The following is a 20,688-nucleotide window of genomic DNA, read 5'->3' as shown; positions in this document are numbered from 1 at the left end:
TCAATCATCACTGTAGGTATTGTTTATATTTCACTGGAAATACTTCAAAATCTCACTCCACCCGTCAGAAACATATCAACACATGTTCCATACACTTATAGTTTTACAGGCACATACATTCATTATTTCATGTACTTACATTACATACAAAGAGATTCACTATTTTTTTTTTTTTTTTCTTTTTTTTTTTTTAATACATTGTCTTTCTGTTGAAAATAGGTAACTAAATTTTTCTCTCAGTTCTGTTTATCCGAAGATAAATTATGGTCTAGTTAGTGGATGTGTCTATTTTCTCACAAATAAAACCAGTTAAATTCTTTCGAAAAAAAAGTTGTTTCTGTGCAAATACCTAACTGTTCCTTCTCTTACTAATTTAATAGAAATACCATTACCAACGTCATCGTGTTGATCTCACGTTGTTACCTGGTCGAATTTTATTTGTTTCAGGTTTCTGTTTGTCTGCTGAAGAGTTTCAATTCCTCAAACATCCAGAGAATACGACAGCGGTTGAAGGCAGTCATCTGTTACTCGAGTGTGAGGGTTCGAATCCTGACTTCAAATACACCTGGACCCATAATGATGTACCACTCACTGCTAGCTACCGGAAATATCAGATAGGCTCGGACCTTGTTATTCGTAGGGTAGATCGACATCAGGACATTGGGAAGTACAACTGTTTAGCGACCAGCCCTGATGGAGAGTTGGAAACCAGTGGATCTGCAGTGCTATCAGTACATTGTAAGTAAAATATAACCTCTCTCTCTCTCTTTGTTCATATACAATAAGTAGTACGTCTAAACAAGACAAGACAAGACAATCTGGGCGAACAACTAAAGTTTGATCCAATATTCATCATCAAGAACTATTTAGGCCGTTTCTAACTATTCTCTCCATTTGACTTGTTTTTGTGTTAGGAAACCAAATTCATAACCAAACAGATTACCAAGTACAAAGCACCTGCTTACCTATAATATACCATCCAAGTATGTAGATAGCTACAACCTAATTATCAATGTACCTATCCAGTATCCACTAAGGTACATAAAAATATTATGTATAAAGGGAAACAGATATATGATGAGAATTCATATTTTCTTTTTACTTTACTCCGTGGAATATTAATTGGATTCAGCCACGTCTTGAATTGAATGAAATTATCATAATAATGAAATAGATAGTAGGAATGTAGGTACCTACTAGGTAAGTATTCTGCATCAGGATAGTAGGTAGGTGGGTATAAGGTAGTTACCTAAGCAGGTATTCATAATAATTATTATGCAAGATTATATTATGATTGTGAAGTGGTTGAGGTTGAGGTTTTGAATGCTTTTGAATACCCAGTAATAATAGTAATTCTTCAACTGTAAACAATGACATGAAAGTCTTACTACCTTCAGTGACATTCAGTAATTTTTTAATCTTTTGCTTTTAATTTTTCATATTAGGTATGCATAAGTTACTCATTCCTCGTGGAGATCTTCTCCGGAGATACTTCATTGAAGATAACATTTCTGTAACTAACTCTTCTAAAGAGCCTTATCATAAAGTATATTAGCGCCAAGTTCTTGCATGACTACTTAGAGTTCCCGGATGTGAATCCTTATCTTATCAAATCCTGACAGTAAGCAGATCTCTAGGCATTCCAGACCTCTTTACTTCAGTCCTCTGAAATATTCACCCGTACAGACATGATTATAAAGTCAGCTGTTATTAAATTCACCCTCGCCCTCAGCGCGTTGTATAAAATGCATCGATAGAATAATAACGCGTTCCACAGGGTTCAACTAAATCCGGTCGCATTTCTTAAAACCCAGTAGGTGTTCTGGTGTTAGATATACATAATTATGTACATAAAAGAACTATTTAACAGAGAAAACTGTATTTGTCTTCTCACAAGGAAGAGGTAGAGATTTCACTCGGTAGGTATGTACTGAGTTCAATGGCGCACAGACCGAGATATATCATAAATAATATAAAGCACTAAAGTTGCACCCTGTAAACAATATAACGTAATCAAGTCGGCTTATTATTATCAATGTTTTACACCCCTCCTGCCGCGTGCCCCCCTCAAAATGCACCCCTGATTTCCATGCTTTAATATACGTAGGGGGAGATCTGAAGACTTATTGCTCTGGTGCTCATGAGTAATGTTTATTGAAACAGCTTAGAACTCTCATAAACCATGAGGAACTGGAAATGTCTGTTTAATACACAGACATAGATAATACCTACACTTTATGTGCACGAAGCATCAAAGAAAAAAGAAATATGTACCTGGGTATATTTACATTATTTACCCTCACTGTATGTAAGGTACATTATTTTTCTTTGCACGATGAAAAAATTGAAAGTCATTCTTTTTCTTCGTCAGTTTTCTAGTACCACATCTACACGTGACACAACGAACTTTCAGTGCCAAATGCATAGAAATTAGTATAATTTTATTGACATTGATCTCACGTCATCGATACTGACGCGATGACGATTTGAGAACTGGGTATATTTACATTATTTACCCTCACTGTATGTAAGGTACATTATTTTTCTTTGCACGATGAAAAAATTGAAAGTCATTCTTTTTGCAGTTTTTTAGATGCAGAAAGTCAGTTTTTTAGATATACCCATTCTTTTTCTTCGTCAGTTTTCTAGTACCACATCTACACGTGACACAACGAACTTTCAGTGCCAAATGCATAGAAATTAGTATAATTGACATTGATCTCACGTCATCGATACTGACATTCTACATTCTGTCTTGTCATGTTTCATTCATCGTGAGAATCTCCCCATGAGCTGGTATATTCCTGAAAGGGATGTTTTACAGTTCCATATTCTACACGTGTATGCTTTAAAATAGGCAAATCAAATGAAAAGTTTTTTTTTTTACTTTCTATTACCCTTACGTATAGGGAACCTATACAAGACAAGATAATGAGAAAGTATTGCATCAATCGGTCCAAATTTTCAAAGTCGGGAAATGGGTGGAAATATCCGTTTTGGGATCCCCTGATTCCAAAAAAGTGGTTTTTAGCCCATGGTCTGTGCGTATGTATTTTTATACCGATTTGAGACTAGAAATCTCATCCTGTGTAACCACAGCCTTATGAAAACTCAAGTGCCTTTCCACACCTTCATATCATAAATTATGACTTCTTGTTTCAGCTACACAGTACATCAGAACGGTTCCCTGGTTATCCACAGAATGGAATCCAGTAAGGTAATAAAACAATAAAAACTTTTAAAAAAGAATAATTATTATTACCTAGGTAGATTTATTATTATTACCTAGGTAGATTTATTATTATTACCTAGGTAGATTTATTATGCGGGAAGGGAGAACAACAACGACAACAGTAGCTAGGTACTTCAAGCTGCCTAATTGAAGTAGGTATCTTACTGTGCCAATATCAATAGTTATAGGTATCTGATGGTTTGACAAATGTGTTAATATTAATACTTACAGTCATGCAAATAGCAGCTGCTTGTTTTTCCAGCTTCTATGATGTAGGTACTATGGAACTTTTTTTTTCCTGTAAGCATGCAAATAGCAGCTGCTTGTTTTTCCAGCTTCTATGATGTACTATGGAACTTTTTTTTTCCTGTAAACAGGTAGGTAGGTAGGCAGGCAGATACGTATGTATAGCAACTTAGTATCTACCAGTCTTCTTCTTTTTATTCGCCTTTTCCCATGTTCAGATGGAGTCGGCGTTTGTCGTCGGCTTCTCAATCAGCATTAGAGTGATCGCTTTGAGGCCAACCGGTTTTGGTTTTGACTAAATAAAATTTTCGTCAGCTCCCATGGCGTAGTGGTCACTGCGCTCACCTTGCACGCGGGAGACCCGGGTTCGATTCCCGGCGGGGTCAAGAAATTTGTATCATGCAAATGATTGATTCCGTGACTGGCTGTTGCGGGGCCCACTCAGCCTCGTGAGGAAAATGAGTAGCTATGACATATAAATGCGCATAGCGACCGGTGCCAGCCTGGTAGGTACTCAGCCTCGTGAGGAAAATGAGTAGCTATGACATAGAAATAAATGCGCATAGCGACCGGTGCCAGCATGGTAGGTAAACATGTGATTTTAGGATTATTAGATATTGGGAAAATCCTACAATGCTGCAGTGAGCACCAAAGTTGTGACATAATAACACAAAGAAACTGCATTTACATTACATTACATTACTAAAAGAGAACGTATCCTATGAAAATGTGAAAGATTAACTTGATGTTCATTTTGTAGCTGTAGACACCTCCTCATACTTGACAGGAGATTTCATATTTCTGCTTTTCATCTACATAAAACATTTTTTCCTTTGACATTTTTTTTAGTTATTATTATTAATCTGTTTCTCAGTTCCTCATTATTAATCTGTTTCTCAGTAAAATGTTGATTAGATAGGTATCTAATCAACATTTTACTCTGTTTAGAAATGGAAAAGGATACCGCCTTAGAAAGAGCTTCAGTTCAAGTTAATAAGTAAAAATATCTTACAAAATTGGTGGATGTGCCAATTCTTCATATTTTTCTTGAGATGTCAACAATTTGTACTTAACCTAATTATTAGTGTTATGATGGTAAATTTCTCATGTCAATATTGAAGTATATGTTACTCCACTTTAGGTATACATAGTACATAGGTACTCGTATATTCTTGTCTAGCTAGGCAGGTATATGTAATTGCTGTTCAGGCTAAGGCCCTCAGTTCCTCATTATTAATCTGTTTCTCAGTAAAATGTTGATTAGATAGGTATCTAATCAACATTTTACTCTGTTTAGAAATGGAAATGGATACCGCCTTAGAAAGAGCTTCAGTTCAAGTTAATAAGTAAAATTATCTTACAAAATTGGTGGATGTGCCAATTCTTCATCTTTTTCTTGAGATGTCAACAATTTGTACTTAACCTAATTAGGTAGTATTATGATGGTAAATTTCTCATGTCAATATTGAAGTATTTGTTACTCCACTTTAGGTATACATAGTACATAGGTACTCGTATATTCTTGTCAAGCTAGGTATATAGGTATCTCTGAACCTCCTCAAACATTTTCCGCACAAGTTTCCCTGGCATGTAAGTACTGCCGTTACTTCCCTGGCATGTAAGTACTGCCGTTACTGTACCATTAGATAGGTATCTAATCAACATTTTACTCTGTTTAGAAATGGAAAAGGATACCGCCTTAGAAAGAGCTTCAGTTCAAGTTAATAAGTGAAATTACTATCTTACAAAATTGGTGGATGTGCCAATTCTTCATCTTTTTCTTGAGATGTCAACAATTTGTACTTAAACTAATTATTAGTGTTATGATGGTAAATTTCTCATGTCAATATTGAAGTATATGTTACTCCACTTTAGGTATACATACCTACATAGGTATTCGTATATTCTTGTCTAGCTAGGCAGGTATATGTAGGTATTTGCTGTCCAGGCTAAGGGAATGCGTTTCTACTTGAAATACATAAATTAGTAAGCGTACTTAAGTGCTGTTGATTAGGCTAAGGCCGCTAAGGGAATGCGTTTCTACTTGAAATACATAAATTAGTAAGCGTACTTAAGTGCTGTTGATTAAATGTAGATGGTTGTATGCAGCTTCCCCTATTCTCCATGTTAGAAATTAAGTGAGTAGTCTGGGTAGGTTGTTTTGTTGCCTACAGGGTTATAGCTCTGGAGTGAAAGCACGTCATCTTATCTTGAAGGGGAAGGCAGCCTGTAATGGCATACAAAGAGATTCTCTACAATTCCTAGTATCGCGGTCCGCGGAACCACAGCAGGATTTAGAATTGTTTACAGTTCCCGAAATAACCACTTGAAGTATTTTCTTCCAAACACATTATTTATACCATGCTGGAGATCTGAAGACTTATTGCTCTGGTGCTCATGAGTAATGTTTATTGAAACAGCTTAGAACTCTCATAAACCATGAGGAACTGGAAATGTCTGTATAATACACAGACATAGATAATACCTACACTTTATGTGCACGAAGCATCAAAGAAAAAAGAAAAATATGTACCTGGGTATATTTACATTATTTATCCTCACAGTATGTAAGGTACCTACATTATTTTTCTGTGCACGATGAAAAAATTGAAAGTCATTCTTTTTCTTCGTCAGTTTTCTAGTACCACATTTACAACCGACGTGACACGTGACACAACGAATTTTCAGTGCCAAATGCATAGAAATTAGTATAATTGACATTGATCTCACGTCATCGATACTGACGCGATGACGATTTGAGACTAGAAATCTCATCCTGTGTAACCACAGCCTTATGAAAACTCAAGTGCCTTTCCACACCTTCATATCATATGACTTCTTGTTTCAGCTACACAGTACATCAGAACGGTTCCCTGGTTATCCACAGAGTGGAATCTAGTAAGCAAGGTCTCTATTCCTGTGTCGGAATCAAAGCTGATAGTCCTGAACCTCCTCAAACATTTTCCGCACAAGTTTCCCTGGCATGTAAGTACTGCCGTTACTTCCCTGGCATGTAAGTATACAGCCGTTACTTCCCTGGCATGTAAGTACTGCCGTTACTGTACCGTGTAGAAAATCTAACGGAGTAACAACCGATCATACAACTCTAATAATTTCTCTAATAGGTAGTGTAAGAAAGAAATCAAAGGAAATCTGGTATTAAAGCGGTAAAACAATAAATATAATAGCAACTTGTAGACAAAGAGAGCGGCATGACTATTGAAACACACGAGGAAAAAATTGAAGGTCTTTCGATTTAAAAATCGCAACCCTGACATAATAGTTTCGTCTAGGGAGCTCCATTTAATATTATTACCTGACTCGGCTTTTTAGTTTTTTATTGCCTTGAGACTGTTTCCACTACCTAGACATTATCTAATTCTAATACACCCACGTTCTTCTAGGAATCACGCTATGGTAGTAGTAGGTGACCCCTAGATATTTGTTAATAAAACGATTGCCTTGAGACTGTTTCCACTACCTAGACATTATCTAATTCTAATACACCCACGTTCTTCTAGGAATCACGCTATGGTAGTAGTAGTAGGTGACCCCTAGATATTTGTTAATAATACAATATGAAATGTCGGAACTTGATAGTAAACAAGAAAACAAGACTACTTTACTGCATTGCAGTGCAGGTTTTCAGTTGCATAGTTTTCCTACAAGCAGCCCCGGATTAAGGGGTGTTCAGACGGTTCCCCCGAACCGGGCGGCACGCTCCGGGGGGGCGGCATGCCGACGCTGAGCGTCCTGCTCCCTCCTGAGACTTTTCCACCCCCTCCTGGGACTATATGAAATGTCGGAACTTGATAGTAAACAAGAAAACAAGACTACTTTACTGAATTGCAGTGCAGGTTTTCAGTTGCATAGTTTTCCTCCAAGCAGCCCCGGATTAAGGGGTGTTCAGACGTTTCCCCCGAACCGGGCGGCACGCTCCGGGGGGGGCGGCATGCCGACGCTGAGCGTCCTGCTCCCTCCTGAGACTTTGCCACCCCCTCCTGGGATTTTGCCGCCCCCTCCTGGGGCTTTGTTTCAAACTTAGCTGTTGATTTTTTTCGCCTCAAACTTCGCTGGCGCCCTTTGCCAACTTCTGTCGTAATTTACCGCCCCCTCATCGCCAGTTTTTGGACCTCTAGTGCCCTTTGCCGCCCCTCTGGCACCCTTTTCCACCCGCTGGTGCCCATATTTGGCTATCTGGCGACCTTTGCCCCCCCCCCTCCCCCCAGTGTCCTTTGTCGCCCCTTTTTGCCATCTGCTGTCCTTTGATGCCTCTGAAGACCTTTTCCACCATCTAGGTTCTAGGTATGAATCTTCTCTATCGATTTCGGTCGCCTTGGCGCCCTTTGCCAACTCCTGTCGCCATAAATTTACCGTCCCCTCGCAGCCCGTTTTTGGGACCCCTAAAGCCCTTTGCCGCCCCTATTTAGCTCTCTAGCGTTCTTTGTCGCGCCCTTGGCGCCCTTTGTTACTCCCAGTGTCCTTTTCCGCTCCCTTTTTGAAATCTGCTGTCCTTCGAAGCCCCTAACGCCCTTTTCCACACCCTCGTCAACTTTGCCGCCCTCTAACGATTTTTTTTTTTTTTTAATACATTGTCTTTCTGTTAAAAATAGGTAACTATATTTTTCTCTCAGTTCTGCTTATCCGAAGATAAATTATTATGGTCTAGTCAGTGGATGTGTCTATTTTCTCACAAATAAAAGCAGTTAAATTCTTTCGAAAAAAAAAAGTTATTGCTGTGCAAATAGGTACCTAACTGTTCCTTCTCTTACTAATTTAGTATAAATACCATCACCAACGTCATCGTGTTGATCTCACATCCTGGTCGGGAGGACCTCAGCACAGCAGTCTATCAAGTCATGATGGTAAACTAACCATCAAGGATGCCAGTATATCCCGCCATGGAGGCAACTATTCTTGTGTTGCTGAGAATCTGGCGGGGTCCAAACGAGTGGAGTTCACCTTGATTGTGACCGGTGAGTAATATTACAGGAGGTAATGGTATAGGTGATCCGTTTTTGTAACTCAATTTCTGTATTATAATAAGATCCCAATATAGCTACATCCCCAGTATATCCCGGCATGGAGGCAACTATTCTTGTGTTGCTGAGAATCTGGCGGGGTCCAAACGAGTGGAGTTCACCTTGATTGTGACTGGTGAGTAACCTTACAGCTACATCCAATGAATGTGCATTTTTTTCCTTCGTCTAGCTATCCTAAAAACTCTTCCTACCGTTAATCATAGTCATAGTTTTACATACATAAGCTTGCCGTTAACCTCCAGACCTCCACAATTTATATTCACTCATCAACTTCTCACACTGTTCCATGCTCTATTTTCAGCACCTCCTGTCATAACAGCTCATCCTCAATCTCTCATTGTAGACGAAGGCTCTAAAGTGATTCTACGTTGTGGTGTATCTGCTTCCCCATATCCCGCTACTCAGATCCGATGGAAGAAAGGTGAAACGTTGCTACCGCTGGAGTCTGGCCATAGTGTGAGTCACGTGACTAATGGTACGCTCATCATACACGATGTGGAGTTTGGAGATCGTGGCGAGTACGCATGCGTTGTTAATACGAGTGGTTATGAGGCGGTCCTGTCACGCACAGCCATGCTCCAGATCAAAGGTTTGTTACTTTTGCTAGTTGTTAATACGAGTGGTTATGAGGCGGTCCTGTCACGCACAGCCATGCTCCAGATCAAAGGTTTGTTACTTTTGCTACCTAGACTTAGACTAGACATAAACCTATAATCTTATCTTATGCGAAGATTGACGTGTAAAGTGCGAAGTCCTTTCTGGAATAGCCCACAGCCATGGTAATAATTCTGAAAGTAATAGTCTCAAGGCATTTGATTGGTCAATTTTGACTTGAGACTGATCTAAGAACGATCATTCTTGTTCATAAATACGAGTGTTAGACTAGACATAAACCTATAATCTAAAAATCTTATCTTATGCGAAGATTGACGTGTAAAGTGCGAAGTCCTTCCTTGAACCATCAAACTGTTTTGACTTGGTGGGGTGGAACACTACAGCGCTCTTTAATATACCTACCTCTACCTATGTACTTAATTTCAATTTCCTTTTTCAGAGAGGCTGAAATTTTCTCCTCGACCAGGAGCCAAGAAACTCGAGCTAGGGTCCTGAAAGTACCTTGAACCATCAAACTGTTTTGACTTGGTGGGGTGGAACACTACAGCGCTCTTTAATATACCTACCTCTACCTATGTACCTAATTTCAATTTCCTTTTTCAGAGAGGCTGAAATTTTCTCCTCGACCAGGAGCCAAGAAACTCGAGCTAGGGTCAAATGATAAGATCCATTGTAAAGCAAAGGGAGCGGAACAGCCTGTGATCAAATGGGGTAAAATCAACAGCGTAAGTGAATATCTGATAAGAAAGAAGATCTATAACGACATAAATAAATGAGCGAAGGAACGCATACCTAGGTTTCCTTTGCCCAGTGATTGTAAAGCAAAGGGAGCGGAACAGCCTGTGATCAAATGGGGTAAAATCAACAGCGTAAGTGAATATCTGATAAGAAAGAAGATCTAGGTATAACGACATAAATAAATGAGCGAAGGAACGCATACCTAGGTTTCCTTTGCCCAGTTGTTACTTTTCACTCAAGATACTGTTTCTTGTATAAATTACGTCGGTATACCTACTTAGTTACGTAATAATTCATTCACCCAGTGAATATATACAATTAAACAATTACCTATTAATATTTTCCTTTGACTTTTAGAGAAGTCATATTTTATTTATTTTAAATACTTAGACCGTATTTTGGATGAGATTAACGTACTCATGCTTATAGAATTAAACAATTACCTATTAATATTTTCCTTTGACTTTTAGAGAAGTCATATTTTATTTATTTTAAATACTTAGACCGTATTTTTGGATGAGATTAACGTACTCATGCTCATAATATGTATAATTATGTTCCCCAGTATGGAGATTTGACGGATGTGTTCCCGTCCCATATTGAAGATATCAATGGTACTCTCCACTTCACTGGAGTCACTATGAAGGATAAGGGCAAGTATGTATGTACCGCGAGCAATTCTGTCGCCAGCATCAATGTCACCATCGATGTCGATGTTTTTAGTAAGTCTAATGTCTAATAATTATTGATGTTGAGGATTTCGGTGTTTTCAGGATTAATTTGGTGGTATGTATGTACCGCGAGCAATTCTGTCGCCAGCATCAATGTCACCATCGATGTCGATGTTTTTAGTAAGTCTAATGTCTAATAATTACCTATTGATATTGAGGATTTTGGTGTTTTCAGGATGAATTTGGTTATGTACCGCGAGCAATTCTGTCGCCAGCATCAATGTCACCATCGATGTCGATGTTTTTAGTAAGTCTAATGTCTAATAATTATTGATATTGAGGATTTTGGTGTTTTCAGGATGAATTTGGTTTTGACAAAGATTACCTAACTTTGTTTATAAAAACCCCTTATCCATCCTTCTCTAATGCCCACCACTCTCACTCGTGTGACATACAAAGCTTGGAACCTAGGACTGACAGACCTGAGTCTGTGAAACCGCAGTCTGACCTAGGTCTGTCAGACTGTCTGAGCGTGAGTGGTTTGCATTATAATCTCAATAGGAATAATTATACCCAGGAAGAGGAAACAAAGCTTATGAGAGCTGAGAAGTCCCTTGGTTTAACAAAGTTCCCTCAGACCAATAGATATTTCAGAATGAGTTAAGTCATAAGCTTAATAATCTATTCCCATTTCTTGGATCCCAGGTATTTAAACTTCTTCACTTTTTCCAAATACACATTTCCCAGTTTCACTCCCACTTCTTCTATGTCATCAACATCTTCCTCATCACTCTTTTCACGTTCTTCATTTTCCTTTTTCTCCGTCAGGTGTAGGTGTAAGGTCTTCTTTACTCACATTGATTTTCAGTCTCAGTCCTCTCTCCTCCAGCTTACTCCTCCAGATGTTCACTTAGTCCTCAATTCTCTCCTTGTCTGTATCACACAACACAATGTCATCGGCAAACATTATGAACCAGGGTGCTTCTTCACGTGTTTCCTCTGTAATAGAGTCCAGTACCAGGTCAAAGAGATACGGGCTAAGAACGGATCCCTGATGTAAGCCGACTTTCACCTCCAAACTCTCACTCGTTCCAACACAACTCCTTATGTGTGGCGATCAACAGTGCTGGTGTTGTACATAGTGAGGTGAACTTTGTACTCAGGCTGACGGGTGAGTAGACATTTCTCAATTTTTTTCATTTCGTATGAAAAAATATAGGTAAATGTTTCAAAATTCGACAGTTTTAGGGAATTGGGAGTAAGTACTTGTAGAAGAAATTCGAAATACGTAGGTACATATTCTATTCTGCGCAAGAGAAGATCAGCCCTCAGCTTGATATAATTTTGCAAACAAATAGGCACCTATCTTATAATAAATTAATATGCTGCTAAATGATTGACACTAATAAAATTATTGGTGATTGGAAGAAATATCCATCCTTCTCTAATGCCCACCACTCTCACTCGTGTGACATACAAAGCTTGGAACCTAGGACTGACAGACCTGAGTCTGTGAAACTGCAGTCTGACCTAGGTCTGTCAGACTGTCTGAGCGTGAGTGGTTTGCATTATAATCTCAATCGGAATAATTATACCCAGGAAGAGGAAACAAAGCATATGAGAGCTGAAAAGTCCCTTGGTTTAACAAAGTTCCCTCAGACCAATAGATATTTCAGAATGAGTTAAGTCATAAGCTTAACAATCTATTCCCATTTCCTCTGTTTGACTGACAGACCTGAGTCTGTGAAACCGCAGTCTGACCTAGGTCTGTCAGACTGTCTGAGCGTGAGTGGTTTGCATTATAATCTCAATCGGAATATACCCAGGAAGAGGAAACAAAGCATATGAGAGCTGAGAAGTCCCTTGGTTTAACAAAGTTCCCTCAGACCAATAGATATACATAAGCTCGACAATCTATTCCCATTTCCTCTGTTCCAGTTTCACCGAATTTCACGGTGGTACCGGATGATCCCATTGAAGCATTCGAAGGTTATCCCATCATGATCAACTGCGCAGCCGAAGGACTACCGCAACCAAACTTGCAGTGGGACTCGGTAATCTGTCGTAAGCCTTCTCCAAGTCTATAAATATGAGGTGTAGGTCCTTCTTCTTATCTCGGTGTTTCTCCATCAACTGGCCTAAGGCAAATATTGCATCCATCGTTCCTCGTCCTGGTATGAATCCGATCTGTTCTTCTCCTATCGATGTTTCTCTTCTAATTCTTGTATACAATATCCTTTCCCAAATCTTCATAGTATGTCTGATTAGTTTGATTCCTCTATAGTTCTTACACTCCTGCAGTGGGACAAAAATGCAAAAATGAATGACTTCGACAAAGTTCGGTGAGTATCTACCTATTGAATGTTCCAAAGAGTAATGACACTCAAAATAGGACTCCGGTCCGTTCATCGGAATAGGAATCCCAGAAGAAAAGACCATCAGTTCAATTGAATGTACCTATGAGTAGTTCTGTTCTCTATTGCTGTCTTCAAATTCAAAGAGTTTTCCGAAGACAAATTTGAATTGGTCGTTGTCACCAAGGTAAGATGATCAAGACATTTTATGTCAATCTGTTAGGTTAGTAAAATTTAAAACCATTCGCTATGTCTTTAAGCCTATTCACCCTTTCACCTCCTCCGGTCCGTTCATCGGAATAGGAATCCCAGAAGAAAAGACCATCAGTTCAATTGAATGTACCTATGAGTAGTTCTGTTCTCTATTGGTGTCTTCAAATTCAAAGAGTTTTCCGAAGACAAATTTGAATAGGTCGTTGTCACCAAGGTAAGGTGATCAAGACATTTTATGTCAATCTGTTAGGTTAGTAAAATTTAAAACCATTTGCTTGTAAAACCAAGATTGTGATTCTTCTCGCTTGATCCAACTGGATGAGTCCAAACCATTTTCCTGGAAAACCAAAATAATGATGGTGTTAGATATCATTTGCTAAAAATAAAAATCCATTTTTGAAGGAGAAATGAGCATTGAGCACAATAGGTATGTCAGCTAATTAAAAACGCCTTCAAATGCAAAATGAAATACTTTAATGTAAAACTCATATTTCATTGCGTGAAGTATTTCTCCTGCAGGCCCCCGTCTGTGTGAACGCAATACTTTTACACTAGAATATTGCGTTTAGTATTTCAGTGAAAAAATATTGCAGGCGTTTTATACCTACACCATGTAAAATTTTTACACACTATGTAAAATTTACCAGGAAATTACATACTCATTTTTTAAAAGGAATATTATCCTGTATGTACATACCTACCTAGTTGGTTCACAACTTTTTATGGAAGGTACCTAAGTTCACAACAAAAAAAGTAAATTTGTGATACCTATAACGATAAATACCCAGATAGTCCATGATGGTATAATGAGCACTGTAGTTCTGAGCAGTGTGACTATACTTACATTATTGAGCTGAGGATGTGGTGGCATACTGCCCTCATTCGAATAAAAAATCCTTCAAACAACGAAACAGCACATGAATGCAGCAGTGGCAGCTTTCCGAAATATACCTATTTTAGTGTACATATATGTGAAATTCAGAATTGTTTAACACAAGTCAGTACCAAATCTTCCAAATCAATAAATTAGAGTTATTACAGGATTTGGTGGGTCACTCTGAAAAAGTAACTATCTATCTATACCGATAGGTATTTAATTTTATTCAGTGGATAAACTCACCGGACGGTATGTAGCCTAAACTAGAATGCAAGGAGTCCATAGAGAGGCCTATTCCATTCACTCCGTATGGGGCTGACTTCAAATAGGATGCCATAGCAGCACCACCTCCACCACAGCTAGTGCCAAAACTAGGAAACGCCAACTCACCATCAGCATTACACCTGAAATCAGAACCAAATCCAATCATCATGAACTTTTATTAATCTTCTGCCACTAGTAGGTTTCAAATTTGGTCTCAACCGCGGCCCACAAAGGACTTTAGAACTAACTGTTGTTTATTTTGTTAATTTCACTGTATCTAGATATGATTGATACAGTTTTTATTAGATAAAATCAATTTGAAAGAGTTATCTATTCCTTCAAACTTGGTCCTCAATTGTGGACCCTGGGTTCTTACCAAGTGACAAATTTCAAGTTCAAAAATGTGTTTAGTTTGAGGTTGCTCTAGTGAGTGTTATTTAATTTAAATGTTTTTTTTGTGTGTGTTACAGTAAAATTGCAGAGAGAGAGAGAGAGAGAGAGAGAGAGAGAGAGAGAAAGAGAGAGGGAAGTCTTGAGAGCGTCATCTACAGGAAGAGTAAATTACTAAGGGACTTCATACAAGGGGATCCTGTCACGTCCAAAAGGGCCCCGCTACCCATTTACCCCACCTTACCCTAACATTTACCCCACCTTACCCTAACATTTTTGTCCACTTCACCTTCATTTTTGACTCTTTTCTATATACGTGAATTCCGTAAGAGCTGTGTACAGTTTTTATTTTTTGCACGGACGATGATGATATTGGTAGTTGGCTATCCCTGTTTTTTTTTTTTTTTTTTTTTGAGATGGATATTTTTGGTTTTGTTTTCCCCTTTTTTTTTTTTTTTTTTTTTTTTTTTTTTTTTTTTTTGTCGTCATTTTCTCCTTTTTTCATTTTCTTCGTCTCCTCCTTCTTCTTCTTCTTCCTCCTCCTCCTCTTCTTCTTCCTCCTCCTCCTCTTCTTCTTCCTCCCCCTCTGCATCCTCTTCTCCTTATTCCTCCTCGTTTTCTTCTTCTACTTCTTCTTGTTTTTCATCTTCTTCTTCCTATTCTTCTTTTCCCTTTTGTTCGTCCGAATTTTTTCCAGTTCTCTGAGGATTTGAAGAGCCATGGCAACTTCACCCATGGGTAGCACAGGCTGGTTCATGGCTCAATTTTTTTACTGTCCACTAACATATTTTGTGTCTACGTCAGAGGATAGAGATAGACGATGGGGGAGAAAGGGAGAGAGGAGAAAGAGGGAGATAATAAGGGGGAGAGAGGGAATTTAGAGGGAGGAAAAAGGAGGGGGAGAGGCAAAAAAGAGGAAGAAATGTATTGTGATGTAGACAGGTAACTATTTATCTACTTTTATTGTCCACTATTTTTTGTTGGACTTTTCATACATGTTCTTTTTCTTCACATTCCTCCACACACTTACGTGCTATTCGTGAAGTATGGCCTTAGTCCTTCAGGGAGAAAGAGGCAAAGAGAAAGCAGAAGAGAGATTTGGTGACCAAATAAAATTTATGTGTGTACAGAATAGAGATAGAGAGAGAGAGAGAGAGAGAGAGAGGAGAAAGAGGGAGATAATAAGGGGGAGAGGAAATTTAGAGGGAGGAAAAAGGAGGGGGAGAGACAAAAAAGAGGAAGAAATGTATTGTGATGTAGACAAGTAACTATTTACCTACTTTTATTGTCCACTATTTTTTGTTGGACTTTTCATACATGTTCTTTTTCTTCACATTCTTCCACACACCTACGTGCTATTCGTGAAGTATGGCCTTAGTCTTTCAGGGAGAAAGAGGCAAAGAGAAAGCAGAAGAGAGATTTGGTGACCAAATAAAATTTATGTGTGTACAGCTGTTGCAATTTTATTTATGGCGGGCTGACAAATTTATTGCCCCGGTGGTAATGTACTGTCTCCGGCCTACCACAAGCTGTCATGTAGTTGCTGGATTTCAGCTTTCAACAGTTTGGAATTTATATGTTAATCATCTTTTGCTGTTGTATGCAGTCGTGGGCAGTAGTTGTACATATATTCGGTTTACATGGTGTAGATTTCATTCTACCAATTTTCAATAATACCCTAGGCCTTCACCAAATGGGTTTTGAATCGGTTGTACATATTCGGTTTACATGGTGTAGATTTCATTCTACCAATTTTCAATAATACCCTAGGCCTTCGCCAAATGGGTTTTGAATCGTTAAATAAAATTGTTAAATCACTTCTGTAAAATTCTGTCCAACCCCATTTCCTTACTTCAAGAACTTAACATAATAGAATCTTTTGTCGAGTCAGGTGTGTATTATTCTTAATACAAAGTTAGTAGTCCATGCATACAAGAATATTTGGATATAACCACCTAGGTATGTGTACATTTTTCTTTACATCATGTCAGAGATTTTTAATTGAGTTTCTTTTTCATAGCATTCTCTACTTCGAAATCCTGAAGTGCTTTTAATTTAATTTTTAATTATTTATCCACGACAAGTGAACAAAAACCTTATAAACTTTAGCATCATAATTTAATCAACAAAATTGTGTATTTTTTGGTATTATTTTATTTGTTTTTTTGAAAAAAAAAAAAAAAAAAAAAAAAAAAAAAAAAAAAACAAAAAGTTTTTTTTTTTTTTTTTTTTTAAAAAAAAAAAAAAAAAAAAAAAAAAAACAAACAAACACACAAACAAAGTCCCCGAAAAATTCTGCGGGATATCCACGTCAAACTTTTATGCTATACACAACATTAACACAATGAGCTTGAAGTTCTATTATTTCATTCCGAAATGAAATGCTTTTGACAAAAAACACGACATAATGTAAGCGAAGTATCAAAACGTAGAATGAAACAGCCATACAGGGTGATACAGCTATACGTGGATATCACTGAAACAGAGGGTTGCTTAAAAAAAAAAAAAAAAAAAAAAAAAGTACCTATTGCTCAGAATGCACAGCCCATGCAGTAATGTACTTACTGGGATGTGCATTCTGTGCAATGGTTTCCGAATTTTTGCATAGGTAACTAATCTCATGCAGCAAAATAAAACTAAAAACTAGACCTAAGTAAGAAAGCAAGACTAAAACCATACATAATAAAAAAAGTAAGACTAAAAATCTGACCTATACCTAGTAAGAAAGTAAGTAAGACTAAACATCATACCAAGGCTTATTCACTAGTCAGTATAACCGAAATATTACAAGATTTTAACGGGAAAAACCATCCTACTAATCTACTAAATCGCTGATTTCACCTTTCACCACAAATGGGATTTACCTTCAACGAACGAAAGTGATTCACCCTTTATGAGCAACACAATTATTATTTTGTGATTATTGTATTAACAAAACTCAAGTACCTAGGTCAACTTTTTCATTCCTGACACAGAAACGCTAGGTACGTACTCTTTTTTGATAAATGAAAATAAAATGAACTATAGAGAAAAAACTGACAAGCAAAGTTAGCAAAGAGAAGGAGGGCTCAGCAACAATTTATTAACAAAATAGGGAGAGGGGTTGGAGAGGAACGATTGAATTGAAATAAAATGCTGATGATGACGATGTTGTCAGGGCCGGATTAAGGCTAAAAACAGAGTAGAGCGGAGAGTATAGTTCAAAGAGATGACAGCAAAAAGGTCTATGCTCTCCACTCCAGGCTGTTTTTAGCCTGAGACAGGAAACAGGGGTTCCAGGAATCTTAAAGTGTATCTATAAGAAGACTGCTCTTTTGTGAGAACAACAAAACTTGGTTTTATAATACCTACATCAGCGGGTAGTACCAACTAGGAAGGAGTATGATTCTACTAAAGCGTCATAGGCTTCTCGTAACGAATGCTAGGCCTGAAATTTCTTCTTTATAGGTACCTACCTACTTATTGTGCCTACTGTATTGTGTAATTTTCATTATTTTGAAGAAACGGAACGTACTTAAATATGAATAAATTCAGATTTCTTTTTCTCCTCTTCTGTCTGGAATAGAAAAATTTAATTGAATTTGAAGGGTGGCTCCTGTTATTGTGCAGAGATGCTTCAAGCAAGATAAAAAGAAAAAGTGTATCTATAAGAAGACTGCTCTTTTGTGAGAACAACAAAACTTGGTTTTATAATACCTACATCAGCGGGTAGTACCAACTAGGAGTATGGCTTCTCGTAACGAATGCTAGGCCTGAAATTTCTTCTTTATAGGTACCTACTTATTGTGCCTACTGTATTGTGTAATTTTCATTATTTTGAAGAAACGGAACGTACCTAAATATGAATAAATTCAGATTTCTTTTTCTCCTCTTCTGTCTGGAATAGAAAAATTTAATTGAATTTGAAAGGTGGCTCCAGTTATTGTGCAGAGATGCTTCAAGCAAAAATTTATGGCGGGCTGACAAATTTATTGCCCCGGTGGTAATGTACTGTCTCCGGCCTACCACAAGCTGTCATGTAGTTGCTGGATTTCACCTTTCAACAGTTTGGAATTTATATGTTAATCATCTTTTGCTGTTGTATGCAGTCGTGGGCAGTAGTTGTACATATTCGGTTTACATGGTGTAGATTTCATTCTACCAATTTTCAATAATACCCTAGGCCTTCGCCAAATGGGTTTTGAATCGCAAAATTGTTAATCACTTCTGTAAAATTCTGTCCAACCTCATTTTCTTACTTCAAGAACTTAACATAGAATCTTTTGTCGAGTCAGGTGTGTATTATTCTTAATACAAAGTTAAATGGTAGAACAATAGAGATTTAGAGATGGTTAGTTTTCGAAAGGGGGAAACAATGCAATAATTCATCAGCAGTATCAGCACCCATTTAATAAAGGAAGGACGGACTAAAAACACTCAGTTTCTACGAACTTAAATGGTAGAACAATAGAGATTTAGAGATGGTTAGTTTTCGAAGGGGGGGGGGGAAACAATGCAATATTTCATCAGCACCCATGTCGAATTCTGAGAATTTCTCGAAATTCTGAGAGCCAAAACTGCTCTCAAAATTCGCAAATTCTCTAGACTAGACAAAATGATTGCGCAGACGACACCGAAGCGAATACAATAGTCCGTCCCTTATACCTTTTTATTACTATTGTAATAATAAAGGAAGGACGGACTAAAAACACTCAGTTTCTACGAACTTAAATGGTAGAACAATAGAGATTTAGAGATGGTTAGTTTTCGAAAGGGGGAAACAATGCAATATTTCATCAGCAGTATATAGCACCCATGTCGAATTCTGAGAATTTCTGGAAATTCTGAGAGCATTCCAAAACTGCTCTCAAAATTCGCAAATTCTCCAGACTAGACAAAATTATTGCAAAATGCAATGCCTCACTCGGTCACATACCATTTAAATAGCGTAGGAGTGCACAATTTACCAATGCAATCGATGCTGTGGAACTATGGACTGCATATTTTGCCGTTCTCTTTCACCCAACCCGACGAGGTGTCACTTCCTGGATTTGAATGCTTCTGCCATGAATAATTTTCAAGCGGACGTGATATCTTTGCTCAAAAGGGGGAAGTACAGGGAGCAGGGTAAAGTGTCACGAGGGAGGGAATTGAGGAATGTTGAGAATGAGAAATGCTGATCATAATGAGAGCTAAGGGACCAGGGAGGATTCGTGCTAACCCTGTTTTGCCCTCTGAAATATTTCTGTAGGTACCGAAATATTTCTGTACCGGTTCAGTTTTGAAGTTCTCAAAATAAAGAGAAGAGAATTGAGACTCGAATATTTTGGGCTCGAACTACCAAGTTAGCCGTGGTCATAACTTAAACTTACAAATCAGCACCGAGATCTACTGAACTGGTAACTTTAGTAAATAACCAAAATTACTTTCTAATTTCTATTACTACAGTATAGCGAACTATACTAGTAATGAAAATAATGCAATCGGTCCAAATTTTCGAAATCGGGAAATGGTTGGAAATATCCGTTTTGGGATCTCCTGATGTCAAAAAGAGGTTTTTAGCCCATGGTTTGTACGTACGTGTACCTACTACAGATTTTTTTATTAATGACGTAGGTATTCCTTCTTATTTTGCGCGTAGCGTAGGTAGGTATCTAAAAAAAGCTTGGAAATAAAATTGTCCCTCATGACGTCATGACCGCGGTGCCAAAAAGGGCTAACAGGGTTAACGTTGGGTATCAGATGATATTATTATTGTTACTCACAATAATAGTAATAGCATTATGATGTTACATAAAAAAGTGATTGAGATATTTTCAGTTGGAATCCGTGCAGAGAATATTTTAATAAAATATGAGTTGTGTATGGAAGGTAACACATAAATACAATATCACCTCGCTTTTGAATAATATTTGCCAACAAAAAAGTGTACGTAGGTACCTCTCCCTATATTGTACGAGGTAGGTGTACAGGTAGGTATAATGTAGCCAATGTAAAATTTTCATGAGTTCATTTCTCCCTACCCCGCTTTCCATTTTTTTTTTTTTTTTTTTTTTTTCTGGTGGAT

General features: G+C 37.8%; 1 protein-coding gene across 1 annotated transcript in view; it reads left to right on the top strand.

Annotated features, from left to right (window-relative positions):
* The window catches only part of LOC108252260 (inactive tyrosine-protein kinase 7-like), a 33,588-nt gene extending 20,698 nt beyond the window's left edge, over positions 1-12,890 (top strand). Inside the window, exons 9-15 of the mRNA XM_026822835.1 lie at positions 6,327-6,459; positions 8,259-8,454; positions 8,822-9,109; positions 9,739-9,860; positions 10,439-10,595; positions 12,483-12,598; positions 12,846-12,890. Coding sequence (XP_026678636.1) covers positions 6,327-6,459; positions 8,259-8,454; positions 8,822-9,109; positions 9,739-9,860; positions 10,439-10,595; positions 12,483-12,598; positions 12,846-12,890 — 1,057 coding nt within the window. The remainder of the gene's footprint in view (positions 1-6,326; positions 6,460-8,258; positions 8,455-8,821; positions 9,110-9,738; positions 9,861-10,438; positions 10,596-12,482; positions 12,599-12,845) is intronic.
* The last annotated feature ends 7,798 nt before the right edge of the window (positions 12,891-20,688 follow it).

Source organism: Diaphorina citri, unplaced genomic scaffold (genome assembly GCF_000475195.1).
Source record: "Diaphorina citri unplaced genomic scaffold, Diaci psyllid genome assembly version 1.1 scaffold374, whole genome shotgun sequence".
NCBI classification, from domain to species: domain Eukaryota; kingdom Metazoa; phylum Arthropoda; class Insecta; order Hemiptera; family Psyllidae; genus Diaphorina; species Diaphorina citri.
Note: the sequence above shows the minus strand (reverse complement) of the source record. Positions and strands in the feature narration are given on the sequence as shown.